The following is a 15,925-nucleotide window of genomic DNA, read 5'->3' on the forward strand; positions in this document are numbered from 1 at the left end:
CTCGAAGTAAAAATCTGACCACAGAAAGCGACAATAATGTTTCGAAACCCGAATTCAATGATAACAGACTCAGTAAGTATCTCAATCGGAATTCTCTGGCATACGTCGATTACATAGACATAGAGGCTCATAGAGGCAGGCTCGCTGATGACATAGACATCATTGGTTTGAGGCTCTCCTTTGTACCTGACTGCACCTGAGATTAACGAATCGAAAAACCAAAATGATGGTGGCATCACCAGCGGCCCTGCCAATAAACATTGATCTACGCAGGGGTGATGTACCGATGGATGACGGCACCTTTTGAAGTCGTCCAACATTCCATCTATCTGGGGTCAAAAGTCTACACCGACAACAACATTGATGTTGAGTTACGCCGCAACCAAGGGTACTGGCTGCCAACAAGCCAAACTATCCTCAGTCGCCTCTTCAAAACCGTCTCAGAGACATGGACGACTGTCCCAAACTGACGCCCGTCCCTGCTAGTCGAGAGTTCGAGAGGAAGATATCCGGAAGGATTATGCGTCCCGTGTGTGTGGGCTACATGCGACAACGGCACCGGTCTTAACACGGCAGGACCGGAGCTCAAATCTCATCTGGACCGTTCCTCCATAATGTGGACTGACTATCTGACTATGCAGTATCAATAAGTCTAGTAAGCCAGAAATGGCAGGCATAGCCTAAGCGAAGGTGGTTAGGCCAAGAAGGAAGAGGAAGATGTGTGGAAGGACAATGGCGAGGAGCCGCTACGGGTGATCTCCGGAGGGGGAGGCTGGTCATGTCACGAGAATTGCACCGGACGACCTAGTCCGTAAAGCCGTTCTAGGCTGTCCACATGGGTCAGAAATTGAGATGGGGTCGTGTAGAGAAAAAGGATGGCCTCGAAAGGCTGGGAATATCCCAGTTTGGCAGACGACGAAGAGCTTCATCCTCATATCAAGATGCTGGGGGGGTGAAAAAGGGGTGAAAACACTCACACACACACGCACACCTAAACATATTCACAAACAAAATGATTTATTTCTTTCGCACGATAAGGTTGTTTTCCACAATGCGCATTCTTACTTCTCTAGACCGCTTGCCCCGGTAGGTAGTTGGAAGAGGGGGGGGGGGGAGGAGGGTAGTAGTTGTTGTCTCAGCAAGTAGAAAGATGACAGATGACACACGCGTACTCGTACTACCACTGCCCCATTCCCGTTTTCCTATCATTAAAACACCTTTTGTTTCGCTTGCTCTCACTCTCGTCCCCTCCTCTATCTGACCCTCCTCCTAAATACACGCATCCGAAAACTGGGCACTATTACATATTCGATTGTATTCGTTTTTTGTAGTACGCGTATTGTGTGTGTGTGTAAAGGTATAATTGGGGATGAGATGTAAAGGAAAGAAAAAAAAAGAAAATCGGTTAGGTTTGGTGGCGGTGCCTCCCACACGTGGGGGGATGCTTTTTAAAAGAGAAGAGACAACACAAAAAAAGAAAAACACAGACAGGAAGCATCGCTGCGCTTTAACAATGCACTTTTAATAATGATAAAATAACGAGATGATAACAGACTGCTTACACAACAACAGCAACAAAACCTTCCTTTGTGTGTTGCCCAGGTGTAAGTGTGTGCTTAATTTCGACCCAGTTTCGACACGTTTTGCTTCTTCCGGCCTAGGGTTGGGGGCTTGCTTTTAGTACAAACAAAATAAAACAGAAGGCACACGTTGCACAGTGTTGTGTCGCAACCAGTTAGTTTGTCCAGTGCAATCGGTCGGTCGCGTTCTTCATCTGGCCATCATGATGCTGTGTTAGATGTGATTAGAGTGTATGGTTGTGTGGTTGTGTTATCCGTTGTTAGAGGAGACGGTATGATGATGGTGGCAGGGCAGGGACACGCCCAAAACAATTAGGGAGAAGAACCGAACCGAAACCGAAAAACCCCGAAGCCTAATACAAAACAACCACCGGTGCTACCGTTCGCAGCGTTCACCCGACAACAAAATTGGGCGCGGACACTACTACCGCTACTGCTCAGCTACTGCTACTACTATACTATCGCTTCTACTGCTCGGTCGTGTTGGTTGGTTGCAGCAATCCCGGCGCGTTCGTTCGGGTGTTTCTCGCTTGATAATGGGGCCAATTAAAAGTACACGAAGACAATACATTCTACACACTCCTGTGAAACGTACGGTGAAGTTAAACTTAAACCTTCCCAAAAAACAAAACAAAACATGTGTGAACGCCGTTCATTTCAGCTGATCTCGAGATCCTGCTCTATACACGGATGACTAAACTCGGTTCGGCTGATCTACTACGCACCGGACATACAGACACCGACGGGACACGCTGTCCTGCTGATGATATTTCGTGTGTGTGTGTGTGTGGTTTACTAATTTTCCAAATGCCTAAAATGGTGTACAGAAGGAGAAGTACACAAATCACTCCCTCTCTATGGTGGTGGTGGTGGTTTGGTGGCTTCCGGAAGATGATTTGTTGCTGGTTTTGGCGGACAAGCCACTGCGTATTTTCCATATATTTACGGGGAAGAAAAACCACCCCCGTTTTTTTTGTTTTTTTTTTTTTACAGTGGCCTGGTAAAGTTGGCCGGGAACATGCCCTTCTCGTTTGTGCCGTCCTTCGTGCCCATCAGCCATCCTTCCTCCTGTGGTGGTAAACGCAAAAAGGAAATTAGGTCGGACGTGAATAGGGGGACGGGAGGGCCGCCGCGCTCTCGAACTTACCTGATCCTCCGGATCTTCGTACTCGACCACATTAATGACATCGCCCACCTCGAAGCTCAACTCGTCCACATCCTCCCGGACGTACTTGTACGTGGCTTTCACGCGATACAGGACGCCCGGCGGCAGGTCCGTGGTTGTCGTTGCACCTATTAGGTGAGAAGCGCCCAATCAGTCAGTAAATTAGAGAGCCCAAGGTTTCTTTTTTTTTCGCGTAAGAAAGAAAGCACGGATGGATGTTTGTTGCACGAATGATTAATGGTTTGAGGCTGAGCGCGGTGTGTGTGTGTGGAAAAAAGGGCGTGCGTGGTTCGGTGCCACAAATATAAGATCTTACATCCTAGGCACTGTGGTGGTGTGTTCAATTTTGCTTCTGCAATTTCACAATAGTCGATGGAGCTTTCTTGATTTAGGCATTCGTTACGAAATATACGATCCTTCTATTTGCGATGCCGATTTCAACCGAATACCTGACTTGGAAATGGTATGGTTGATTGAAATCAATAGTGCGATTGCTCTCTAACCGGAGGCTACCTCGGGGGCCGGGTCGACATGAACCTCGAACTGATCCTTAGTCGAACATGTTCGAGGATCAAGGCGGCGCTGCTGTACACCAATCCGTCTTGATCATTAATTTTTCTTTCAGATTATATAGAAAAAAGAAAAACTAGCACGAGCATCTGTGGATCGACATCTTAAGGAATCTTTTAGTAATTTTACAGGGTTTCTCAGACCCGTTCAACAGTGTGTAGCACCTTATGGCACCAGCCCGACGATGGAAACGACAATTCCTAGTTTTCGACGGAGCTTCTTTGTGCTGCTTGGATCGATGTTGGGTCTCACGGACCACATTCGCCTGTTTGAGATATTTCAATGCTTTTCTTCTTCAAAAAGCTTTCGTTTTTCTCTTTCGCACCACAACCGGGTTCGAACTGGTTCGGTCTGCCATTTCTGGCTTTGCTTGACTTGATTTAACCCGTAGCTGGATAGTCTTGCCGTGTGAAGACTGGCGCCGTAATCACCCCGGCCAACTGTCCCCCCCCCCCCCCCCGCAATTGATTAGAATAATTTTTTAAATGATACAGGAATTACAGCGCGAAACCAGGTAGTATAAATATCTGGTTTACAAAGTTGAACTGCATATTCGATGTCGGATAAACGGTTTATGCTGTGTAATTCATGGTGTTACAATGTTGAACTGGCCTGAGAAACCCCTGCAGGGAAGGATGTTCCTGGACACACATCGATACACAGCAGAGGTGAGCTATTGTACCACATTTTATATAAGACTAGACAAGGAACTCTCAAGGGTTTCTCACGGCCTCATTGCCATGCCGGGTGAAAGGAAAAATCCTAGGGGTAACCTTGCACACCAACGGGTGATACGGAATAATGCGAACAGTATGGACACTCGCATTTAAAACTTTGCTGTCGTGGGATGTGACTGAAGGTTTAGTTCGCCGGTTGTTGATGCTTTTGGGAAATATTATTTCGATCGTGAGCGCATCGGTGATCGAACGGACTTTCACCAACTGATCACCCAGCTGCGGACCTAATAATTTCCCAAAAAGGTAATTAATTGCAGTTCTGTCCCAGCTGTAGGACTGGCAACAGGCAGGCACAGGGATATCCTAGGACCAACCAGTGCTGGACTGGGACAGGCAAGCACAAAGTATCTGAGCAAGAAGAGGCCTTCTCTCAAGATACACCTGCTGTTGTAGGGTTTAGAATCTCTCCCATGACATGACTCTTAGCAGATGAAACTGGTTGAAGCAAAGTTAAAACACCTTTTTTTGTAGTAAAAGAGAGAGAGAGAGAGAAAGAGACGGCTGGCAACGAAAACGTGACAAACATGCTTCTACCCTAACTTAAACTGTCAAGACTTCCACAATTAACGCGAGATGATAATGTTGATGACAATGATCGCCTTGGGTCGAATTGCAGGGGGGTGGGGATAAAGGGGGGGTTTGAATTTTCGGGGAGAGGGAAACGGTTTTTGGCCACAAACATTAACAAACTACCAAAAACAAGCCAAAAGAGGACAAAAAAAAACTGGTACTGGTGCAAAACGCTTATTACGGCGGTAGCAATAATTAGGGGTGCATGAAAAGACACACAGCAACAACGACAAAAAATAAAATAAAACACCTTGTTAGCTTAAGATAAGCGGTAGAATAATAGCAAAAACACGCAACATCTGTTTGTGGAAATACGATTTGAAATCATCGCAACGTAGCAAAACACCAGGCTATGTGTTGTGCGGCTCCACGCCACTTACCGGCCGCGATGGCGTTATTGTTCACATGGATTAGGTGGTGGAGCGGTTGCGGTTGTGCGATCATCAGCAGGGACGATCGCGGGTTAATGTTATTGTTAAGATTGTTGAGCGTTAGATTGGTGGTGGTGGTGGCGTAGTGATAGGACGGAAAGGGATGCTGAAACGGGGTGGTGGTGGTGATGGTTGCTGGTAGTGGATTGGGATACAGGCCACCACAGCCACCATCGTCGGGTCCAACCGGTGCCCGCAACGACCAGCCCGGTTGCTGCTGAAGGTGCGGTTGATGGTGGTGGGTTGGTAGTAGCTGAGGCGGCGTCTGTGTTACCTTGTCCATGCGCACCAATCCTTGTCCAGCTTGGGCAGCTTGGTACGGCGGAAGAACAACAGAGGTAGAAGAACAGCGGTAGACGTGATGATCGGTTATGGTGGAGGTGGAGGATGGCACACGCACCGATGGGTGCGGCGGAGCGGTTTGGGGTGGTGTGGCCGTCATCGTACCTGGCCGCCGGTATACCGGCGGCAGGTTCTGATGGGACCGCAGATGATGGGGATGATGGTGCGTGTGGTGTGGATGGTGATCGTGACACGGCGAGGAACCGCCACCGGAACCGAGTACCACGGCTAACGTATTCCACGGTGCACGGGCCGCGGATGGATGGGGTGGGGGTGGGGCCACAACCGGATTGTTGTTAGTAACAGTTAGTAAAGGATCGTGAGATAAATATGCCAGTGTGTGTGTGTGTGTGTGTGTTGTATGGGTGTGTATACGTGTGGCTGTGTGGATGACTTATTCACATTAGTATTACTTGTTTGTGAAACAGCTGCGCCGGTGGTGGTAGTAGCACCGGGCGTTGGCACATCTGCATTAGCACTAGCAGCAGTAGCAGCAGCAGCAGCAGCAGCAGCTGGGTGGTCAGCGGTAGTAGTGACAACAGTAGCTTCAGCAGCAGCGGTTACATCCGTTGTTGGTGCTGCCGTTGCCTGCGGGGGTAGCTTTGGTTCCGGCATCCCATTTTCTTGTGCCCCCCGAGCGTTACTGCTGGGCGCGCCGTTAATGCCATTGGCGGCGGCGGTGGTGGTGGTTGGCGGATGCGTTTGGCGCCCGGAAAGCTGGTTAGTGGGTGACGGTGGATGAGCATGAAGCGTACCATTTGTACCGCCGGTGACCGGTGCAGTGCTTTCCTCCGTCGTCGCCGGCGCCACTGCCGGTCCCTGACCGTTTTCTTTCGGGGTCGAGGTGCTCGCGGTTCCGCCGTTCACCGTTTCCGGCTCGTGCTTTGGCCCGGTACCGTTCGTGGTGGGCGTTTTAGCCGCCGCGGCAGCAGCCTTTACCATCTCCGTGTTCTGATAGGACGGTTCGTCATCTTCCGGCGTTTGCTGTTCCGGTGGCTGCTGATGGGGCGATGGCGTTCTCGGCGACGGGAGCACACTTTGTGCGGAGGTATCTGTTGGTATTTCGGTGGTTTCAGTTGTGACATGGACATGGACGCCCGACGGACGGGAAGCATTCACGCGTTTTATATCATTCCATCCGTGTGGCGGAGAAAGTGTGTATGGAGAGGGGACGGGGACGGGGTACGCATGGGAGGGGGGGGGGGTTTGCAGTATGAAACACACACATACAATCACACACACACACACGCACACATACATACAAACGTACAGTACACGCACACAGAGCATGGTATGATGGAATGGCGCGAGATGGAAGGCAGGGTTGGTGATCAACGGCGACGACCAACAACGCCCGGGTGGTACCGATGATGAGAGTGTGAGCAAAAAGTACCAGGATACAGAAAAAAACAAAACACGGAAGAGAGAGAGAGAAACAGAGAGAAAGAGAGAAAAAAAAAAGAAAAAAATTGTCACACACGCATGCTTTTAGCGAGATTTAAGCTAGATCAATGTACAGATACCATTATTGGCATTGTAGAATTCGGTTATGTCTGACGAAAAACTCCTACCACATCCACATATAGCGAGGCGCCAATGCTTCATTTCAGTAGTGGGAAAACACTGTACTGTACACGTGAGCAAAGAAAAACACATCCGATCCATAACCCTACTACGGTGCCAATATTAAGCAAAAACGGGGCATATTTACATACAGTGTTTTTCAGATGATAAGGCAATAGCATCCATTTTTATGGCAGACTTCTAAGGTGGAATGGCAAACAAATCTTGTTGATATGGAAACGGGTTCAGATGCAGGGTAGATCAAATATGCAGGGGATGCAGATGCAGGGGAGATGATCATAGAAGCCGTTGATATTGTACGCACTTTCCTGTGTGCTTGGAGGACGCGTACAATATCAACGGCTACTATGACCAAGACATCTGAGGACATCACGATAAAAAGATGTTTGATTTCCCCTGCATTTGAAGCGGTTTCCATATCAACAACATTTGTTTGCCATTTCATCTGAGGAGCATACAATAAAAATGGATGCTATTGCCTTATCAACTGAAAACCCCTGTAACATAAAAGAAACTTGAAACATCCATTTGTTTAACCATTAGAAGAAAAAAAACATGAGTGTGTGTGTGTGCAGAAGAAAAGTAAAACAAACCAAAACAAAAATAAATAAAACTTAAAACAAAGTAAAACAAAACCACAACAGCAAACTTTGGCATTTAGTTGTATACATATACGTTACAATTTTGGAAAAAAAACCCGGGAATTTAAATACACAAACGTACAGTACCAAAAAGCGAAACTCTTTAAACGCTTTAATTTTACTAGCATTTCAGATGGAAGTGGGACAACAAGAGGGAAAGGAAATAGTTGTGAAATATGAGACGAAGATGATTGCAAAATTTCTAACCTAACCTTAATTTAGAACCCGGCCAAAAGCGACATTTAAACATGGCATGAGATGAGTTCGATGATGTGTGGTGTAGTTTTAGTTTTGCTATGGAGCCCTATGCGTTATTGTCCACCAATGGAATGGGGAAGAAATGGGTTTTACACCACACACACACACACACACGACATGATTATGATTCGATGAGCAATTAATGATGCCACCAATAATAGTATAGGCACGGAATGAAAGTAGTGGCCCCTTCCGGAGAAGAGAAGCGAATGAGCGATTTGTTCCTCTTGTGTGTGTGTGAGCGTGTTTTTTTTTTTCGTACATAATCGAGTGGGGAAATGGGAAATAAAACACGCGTTACTCACGTCCGTTAGCATTGGCCGAACCGTTAGTGACATTATTCACAATCGATAGATTCGCTTTCACTGGCGACTGCTGGGGGCTAGATGGGTTCGAGTTAGCTAAAATGAAACCAGAACAACAAAAAAACGTTTACAACATTTGCCACCCAACGCTGTCGAAGGAGAATTTGTTGGAAGAGTAAGGTAAAGTGTGGTGTACGGGATTGAGGGGTTTGGTTAATAAAATTGTCGTCTTTACTCCTGACCAGGGTTGCCATATTACGTACTGTATTCTATACCTTCTATACTTTCTAGACATTTTATACTTTCAAAACAATTGACTGGCGAATAGTGTGCCAAACTTATCCCTAACACCCTCTAAAGGACACCCTGTCTGCTTATTCTTTCTTGGCCTGCTCCTATGGAGCATGTCTAAAAGACATGATCTGGTGTTCAATCCGTTTCCGGGAAACTCGGTACATGGCTGCACTCTTTCACCCCCGGCTGCATCCGAGCTTCCTCAGGTCTGACTCTACATGATCCAGTCCACAAGCTCGCTGTGCACCTCTACACCTCGTAACAAACAGGTCGCTGACGAGCACCTTCCTGGTCCGACATGAGTCCGGCATCCTCATCACCTGCCCTAACCAGTGTATCCTTCCGGCTTTGGCAACCGTCAATCAGGTTGTTTGCATCACCAAACAGCTTAGCTAGCTCGTGTTTTATCCTCCTCCTCCACACGCCCTACTCGCACACACCGTCAAAGATAGTCTGAAGCACTCGCCGCTCGAAAATGGCGAGTGTATTGATGTCCTCCGCCAGCACATTCCAGGACTCGTCCCCGTAGAGGACTACCGACCGTATCAGTGTGCGATATATGGCACTCTTCGTGCATACATTTCGTCTGTGGAGCCCGTAGTAGGCCCCAGAAGGATACCCTGCATAGGTTCTATACACGTACATGGGACAATCATTGCTCACATAAATCTATCTAGAATGCTTCTATATCTTCGCGAACAGTTAAGATATCTGTTTGTGCTTAGTCCAGACTTTCAAAACGATAGTGATCTTTGGTTGATCTCATAAATCTAATTGATTTGTAATTGATGTACTCCCTACCCTAGCCTTTTTGCATTACAAATGTTACATACATGTAAAATATAGGATTTCCACATCAGACGATCAAAACAATAAACCATCTGGCAACCCTGCTCCCAACACTCGCGCGTAACTCGTTGATCCCACATCCCACGGGCACTCGCCACCTACCGTTGATCTTCTTCAGGGTGTAGGAACCGCGCTGCGATTCGGTGGCCAGTTTGTCGACGATCGCTTCCAGCTCGGCGTACACCTTGGACGTTTCGCTGTGAAACTGCTGCTCGCAGGCGAACAACGTCTGCAGGTTCGTCACCAGGAACAGTATTCTCGAGTCGTACAGGGCCGGCAGTTCGTCGTGCAGCTCCGAATTCAACACCTCGTATGTGCTCTTTGCTTCCTCCAGCTGTTCCCGGCCTCTTGTAACCTAAAATAGTTGTGGAAATAACGAGCCGGCATATTATTCCCCCTTCTGGTGGTGGTAACCGCTACACTCGTTCTGTTTGCCACGCTACAACCTTCAAATCATCCTTGCGTTTGGCGGCGTTCGCTTGCAGGCTCTGGAAAGAATGCCGCTGGCTATCGTAGTCCACCAGCTTGCGGCCACGTTTGTCAATCTTTTTCTGCAAGTAGAATGAAAACGCAATGCATTTGGTGAACTTTGTGATCGCCATCGCCCTGTTTCAGTGACCTACCTTCATTTCCGGAAACTGTAACGCGTACGTGTCCAGCTGCTTCAGCACCTGGTCGGCCAGCTTGTACGAGAACTGCTGGTACTGTGTATCGATGGTTTTGGTCTGACCGTACAGCACTTCCGAGCCGGTCCACTGGCTTTCGTATACTTCGGTTATGGCATCCATTAGGCTTTTCGAGGCATTTTGTACGGCTGGCAAAGCAAAAGACATCGAACCGTGTTTACTTATCGCGTGGGATCATCAAAGAGAGTGAGAGGATGTCGATACATACCACGAACACATCTGATGTAGTTGGAGAACTCTTTCTGCAGCCTGGTGGCACAGGTGTGCTGTCGGTTAAAGTTTGTCAAATGCTCGTCGAAAATTTCGTCTGCCGTTCGGTCGACTTTGCCGAGATTTTGTAGCAGCTGCGAACGAAGGGAAGGATCAAGTAGGGGAGAATTTTAATTAATTATTTATCAAATAAGAAACTTAATGTACTCTACGATAATGAAAGGGGTTTTATGGTCGAAGAAATCGTGAATCATGTAGCACACCGAAATCGCTCGCATACTTTGCAAACCGCCAACCGGTGGTATGATTTTGGCTAAAAATATTACAACATAAGCCGCTCACCGATGATGATCAGCTCGCTTCTAGCCACGGAGCTTGTGCTAGCAGAAACCGAAAATTCTTCCGACGTGAGCATGCTCAAGTGGACGGTTTTACGAGCTGCGCCGCCGGTCAGCAAAAATGGGACAGTTGGCTTGAAGTTGGCTAAAATTAGCTACTCAAATTAATTCGTGCCCCTTGCGTGCGTGCTCGGATTCGGATCATCGGTGAAGGTACATACAAATTTTAATGCGAATTTTTGAGCAGCCTGAGGAGATGGTCTAGAATATGGTGTCAAATAATTTAAAAAATGGGAGAATAATTTTCAAACAACCGTACAGCGGCCGCCCGTTTGGGGCACGTTTTAATTTACCCCAATTCAACCCAAAGCTTTCATGATCCTCCATCACATGTTCCGAGCAGTACTGCTTCATTCGCCACGTGACTTCCCGCGTCCAGAACGGGGCAAACAAGCACAGCATCACCACCGTTGGAGTCTACCGGGGGCTTGTGTGCTTCTCACACACAGCAGTACACAGCAATATAGGGGTGGCAAATTCAAAGCCACCCATCATCATCATCATCATCATCATCATCATGGCCAAGGTTGGGGGTGAAAATGTATTTATTAATGCGCGAAAAAGTGTACGGCGCGTGTTAGCGACCTGTCACCTTCCAAAGCCTTCCAGCAATGCAAACCCCTTGGCGTTGGATCCCATCTGTCCTCCACCTGCTGTCCCGCATTTCGTTTGTAAGGTATGCTAATCAACGAATGGGGTTTACCTTCCCGCTCAGCAGCAGCGGCAAGTGCACTTCACCGACCAGAAGAGGCATATTTTGTGGGCAATAACCCAACGCTCAGTAACGTCCCACAAGCAGGCAGTAGTAGCTAGCTAAGCTATCTAATGCTCTCCCCTGATGCTGATGGGCAGTCACGTGAGCATCGCCATGTGGGCGCAGTGAGCTGCTGGGGGACATGTGGTCACTTTGGTTCGGAAGAGTGTGTTGATGAGAAAAATAAACAGCTTCCAGCTAGCCGACGTTTGGCCATCCATTCCAGCGGCATGATGAGAAAGTGGCCCCCATCCATTCCCGTGGATTTGGTGGAAGCACTGCGGGTTGTGGAGCTAACGCATATTGAATGATGAACGTTGGGGAGTTGGTAAATTTAGTTTTTAATTCTACTTTCTTTAAATGGAGGAAGGGTTCAGTTATTCAAATCGCATTTTTAAGTCGCGCTTGTCGAAGTCGCCTGGCGCCCAAAGCAAAGCGCCATCTTATCCAATGCCAACTGATAACCTAAATTTCCGGTCGCCTTTTTTCGGCAATATTTAACCACCAACAATGTTTCGCCACCAAACAGGCGCCACACAACCCCATTATGCAAAACCTGCCATATCGCCAGCTCGGTACACGGATCGGGCCGGAGCACACCACAGGTGTATGTGGGAACTATCACAATAATTACACCTACACTTAGCCCGCGAGTGTCTGTGTGCGGGCCCCGCGCTCACATAGGTCTGTAATGCTGTTTGCCATTAAACAACAATCCAGACGGCAGCCAACACACACACACACTCGCCTGCCGTTGGCCCACCTTCGTCGATACGGCTCATTTGAATGTTTATTGTCCAATTACGCTCTGTTTTTGTTTGTTGCCTCTTTGTGTTTGTGTTGTGCGCAGGTTTTGCTATTTTTTCAGCTTTTTACATAGCGAGCAATGTAAAGCATTCGTGGTGTTTTTATGCCACTTTTGGGAGTACTTTTGGGTGGTCACAACAATCTTCTTCTTCTTTCGTAGCTGAATAGTCAGTCTTGCGTACGGGGAGGAGGTCTGGGTGGGATTTGTTTCCTGATCTTGTCGTATGAAGACCGGCATCGCCAGGCGAGACTCACAATACAAGCAAACTATGCGGGGCGAGATTGGGGCGGTCCGATGGTGGAGGTGACAACGGCGCCGGTCTTCATACGGGCAGGGCCGGAGTTCAAATCCCATCCAGGACCGCTCCTCCGCAGTGATGAGGAGTGACTTTCAAACTAAATGGATCAAGTACAATAAGTCTAGAAATAGAAATAGGAGGCATATATGACCTTTTAACTAACAGTCCAAGACGAGACAGAGAAGCAGAGAGATTTAGTAGAGGACTCCGAACTCCATAAGGAGCGTCTCGTATATAATATCATCCCTGGGACCTCTTATGCTGGTTCCAGTCAGCAACAGTTCGAAGTGTTAGGCTTCTCTACTACTTACATTTATCTGCTTAAGGACTTGAAAATAGTGATGCGAAAAATGGGTAGGATGGGAATCTTTAAGTCCCAATTCTAACAGGGATCCGAATATCAGAATCCGAATCCTATCTCAGCCGTTATTTTTCCATGTTCAATGGTGGATGGAGGAGGGGGTGGGGAGGATGTTCGCTTAACTGACCAACCAGAACTCAACCTCAACCAGCACAAGACCAACCAAGGACCAAAGAAAATTAGCATTAATATTCCAACTCAATTACCCTTATCCAATTCCTATCAAATCCCGATCGAAACCCAAGCGAATCCTAATCGTATCCCAATCGAATCCTTCTCGAATCTCAATCAAACCCCAATTTAATCCCAATCAAAGCCAAATCCAATCCTTATACAATCCCAATCCAATCCCAATGGAATCCCCATGGAATCCCAATGGAATCCCAGTGGAATCCAATTTCTATTGGGATTCGAATTCCAATCGGATTCAGCTCGGATTCCGATCGGATACAGATCTGATTATGATCCTTATCGAATCCGAATCGGAATTGAAACCGCCATAAAACATTCAAACAGATTCGAATCTTTCTAGGAATTGGATCTCCAAATCGCCCAACACTTCTCCAAATGGGCTTAATCCGCCATTGGTAAAATCGTAATGCTTTAAAAATTGAGAAACAATCCTGATGATCTAAACATAATAAACATTACATTATAATAGTACAGTACAAATGAAAGATAATAAAATTAATAACTATAGTTAACTCTAATGGAAATAATTAGCCTCAAACCTACGCAAAGCAAATGGTGCGAACGAACGAAAACGAAAGCGGACATGTGTGGACTAACGCCCAGCATCACATGAAAGTGAGAGTAACTCTCTCCCTCGAAAAAGGTAAGAATAGACACTTGTAACGCTCTGTGCTCTAGGGCATGTGGGCTGCGCGACTGCAATCTAGTTTCCCGCACCCAGCCAGAACCGGCTTCAGTGGGTTAAACTGCACCCAAGCAAGTCCCAACCCCAGCAACTCCAAAGGTACCTCCTAGTTTTAATGCCAATATGCTGCAACGGTTAACTGGCTGGCTGCTAGTATGTCGCCGCCGGGTTGCACCTTAGCGAGTCCAACTTTTCATGCCCAACTTAAGGAAACCAGTTTCTCCACCCAACAGACCACCCCCCCCCCCACCCATCACGATCAGCTCCCGCACCGGAGTGGGACGGAGTGAGCAAAAGAATGTACAGGGAAAATCTCGAACCAAGCTGAGAAGAATGGAGGGATGAAATCGAAAGCAAATGGCCTGCATTGTTTGCCAGCTGGCGGCCTGGTTGTGCGACCACCGGCCGTGACCATCAAATGCACTTTTTGTCCGTTTTTGTTTTGTTGTGTAGCTAAATGAGAATTGATTATGATTTTGAAGGATTTTCCGCAATCGCTCGGTGTTTTACTGGCCTCTGTCTGAATGAAATGCCCCGGGTGTTCTGTAGGCTTTGTCGGACGTGAAATTTCGTGACCGCGAATAATTGCCACTCACTCACTCCGGCGGCCGGTGGGGTGTTCAATGACGACCGGACAGCCATTAGCGAACTGCAATGCATGTGCAATGGGGGGCTGGTTTGTTGGGCTTTGTGACTTAATTACTGGGTTTCAAGTGCTGACCAGTCAAGTGCCTTACTTTGTTCAGGTTTTGTTTTGTTGTTATTTGTGCTTAATTAATCGATGGCTCAAAATGAAGTGGATATTTATTTGTTTTATTCTTTAGATACGGAGTTTTTTTAATGAATTTTCCAGATAGGTTTGCTTTCGGTCCGAAATTCTGAGACAGTTTTCTCTATTTTTTATTTGGTTGCTATATATTTTATGAAATTTTATTTAGTCTAGTAAGTCAAAAATGGCAGGCATAACCTAAGATAAATGGTCGTTAGGCCAAAGAAGAAGAAGACCCTATATTTTATAAGACGTTCAAAGCTAGATTGAGACCTTTTTATGAAGGCAAAGTAAAATAAAGAAAAGATTTTTAATAATAAAATTAAATTAAAACAAGAAAAAACTAACTTAAATCAGCGGTAGATAATTTCAACGGATACAGATGTTTTAAAAATGGTACAAATCAAATCAAATGCAGCAGACCCTCTCGAGGCCTTCACACGGCCGGACCAAAGTTCAAATCCCATCTGGGCCGTCCCCCTTAGCGAGGATTGACTATCCAACTAAGTGGTAGGAAGATGTCAAGTAAGCCGGAATGATTTTACTAATATGACCGGCATAACCACGCATGACGTTAAGCCGAGAAAAAGTCAGAACAGAATAAGATGCAAAGATCCTAGTAAAATTGCTTCGTTATGTGAGGGGATTAGAAGGTGTCTAAGGAAAAATTATTTAACATGAGCGTTAATAAAGAGAACAATACAATCACTTCATTGTGTAAAAGCGTTAAAGAGAGGTTCTAATGTCGACTTTCTACGAATCTACCAAGTGACGATCCTATCACTGAAATCGAATGAAAATTTGCTATAAAAGGTTAAGATGTTGAAAGTTCTTCTAACACATTTTGATAAGATCAACCTTCTAGAAATATAGAAAGCAGTAATTTATAAATCAGGATATTCGTATTCTATCGTCCGTCACCGTATTTCGTATGGTACATGTCAAGCTCCCAGACATAATTAAGAGCCACCCCTTCCAACAGCATCATGTTTACGCTTTTGCGCCAGGCCAAGCGCATTTTGAAATGTGTGTTAACCTGTGTGTAAACAGCTTTCCTCACGCGGGTGGCAAACGTTTGCAACGTGTCAATCGGTTGATTGTTGAAGAGAGGCAATAAAAATAGGAAAAATTAATGCCATTCCTGCTGCAAACGCTTTCTTCGCCGCCCCAGGGAGCAATTTATCGGGCGGAAGACGACCCGACAGGTTAAGCCGCGGTTTAAAGAATGTGAGGAATCTGTGGCGGTCCAACCAAGATAAAAAAGGTAGGTCAGCAGCTGCTTCTGCTGCTGCTGCTGCACCACGCACTCCGCGGGATAACAACCGCCGATGCACGTTAACAACGACCTGCGCACACTTTAAACCCACCCTTCTCGGGTCTGGTACCGTTGTTTTGACTTGGCGGTTTAATTAACAGCGCCTTTTCGATGCAAACGCTG

At 46.7% G+C, this 15,925-nt stretch overlaps 1 protein-coding gene across 8 annotated transcripts in view; it reads right to left on the reverse strand.

Annotated features, from left to right (window-relative positions):
• Positions 1-998: 998 nt before the first annotated feature.
• LOC118509683 (myc box-dependent-interacting protein 1) overlaps positions 999-15,925 on the reverse strand; it is a 42,114-nt gene continuing 27,187 nt past the window's right edge. For 4 of the 8 annotated variants that reach the window (XM_036050726.1, XM_036050729.1, XM_036050727.1 and 1 more), the window contains exons 3-10: positions 10,221-10,356; positions 9,950-10,140; positions 9,773-9,877; positions 9,429-9,681; positions 8,184-8,279; positions 5,809-6,447; positions 2,728-2,873; positions 999-2,648 (exon numbers count right to left, since the gene is read on the reverse strand). In XM_036050726.1, the coding sequence (XP_035906619.1) occupies positions 2,568-2,648; positions 2,728-2,873; positions 5,809-6,447; positions 8,184-8,279; positions 9,429-9,681; positions 9,773-9,877; positions 9,950-10,140; positions 10,221-10,356 (1,647 nt within the window). In that variant the 3' untranslated portion in view covers positions 999-2,567. The remainder of the gene's footprint in view (positions 2,649-2,727; positions 2,874-5,808; positions 6,448-8,183; positions 8,280-9,428; positions 9,682-9,772; positions 9,878-9,949; positions 10,141-10,220; positions 10,357-15,925) is intronic. The other 4 variants (XM_036050732.1, XM_036050734.1, XM_036050733.1 and 1 more) reach the window with 2 other exon arrangements.

This window comes from Anopheles stephensi, chromosome 3 (assembly GCF_013141755.1).
Source record: "Anopheles stephensi strain Indian chromosome 3, UCI_ANSTEP_V1.0, whole genome shotgun sequence".
In the NCBI taxonomy this organism is placed as follows: Eukaryota; Metazoa; Arthropoda; class Insecta; order Diptera; family Culicidae; genus Anopheles; species Anopheles stephensi.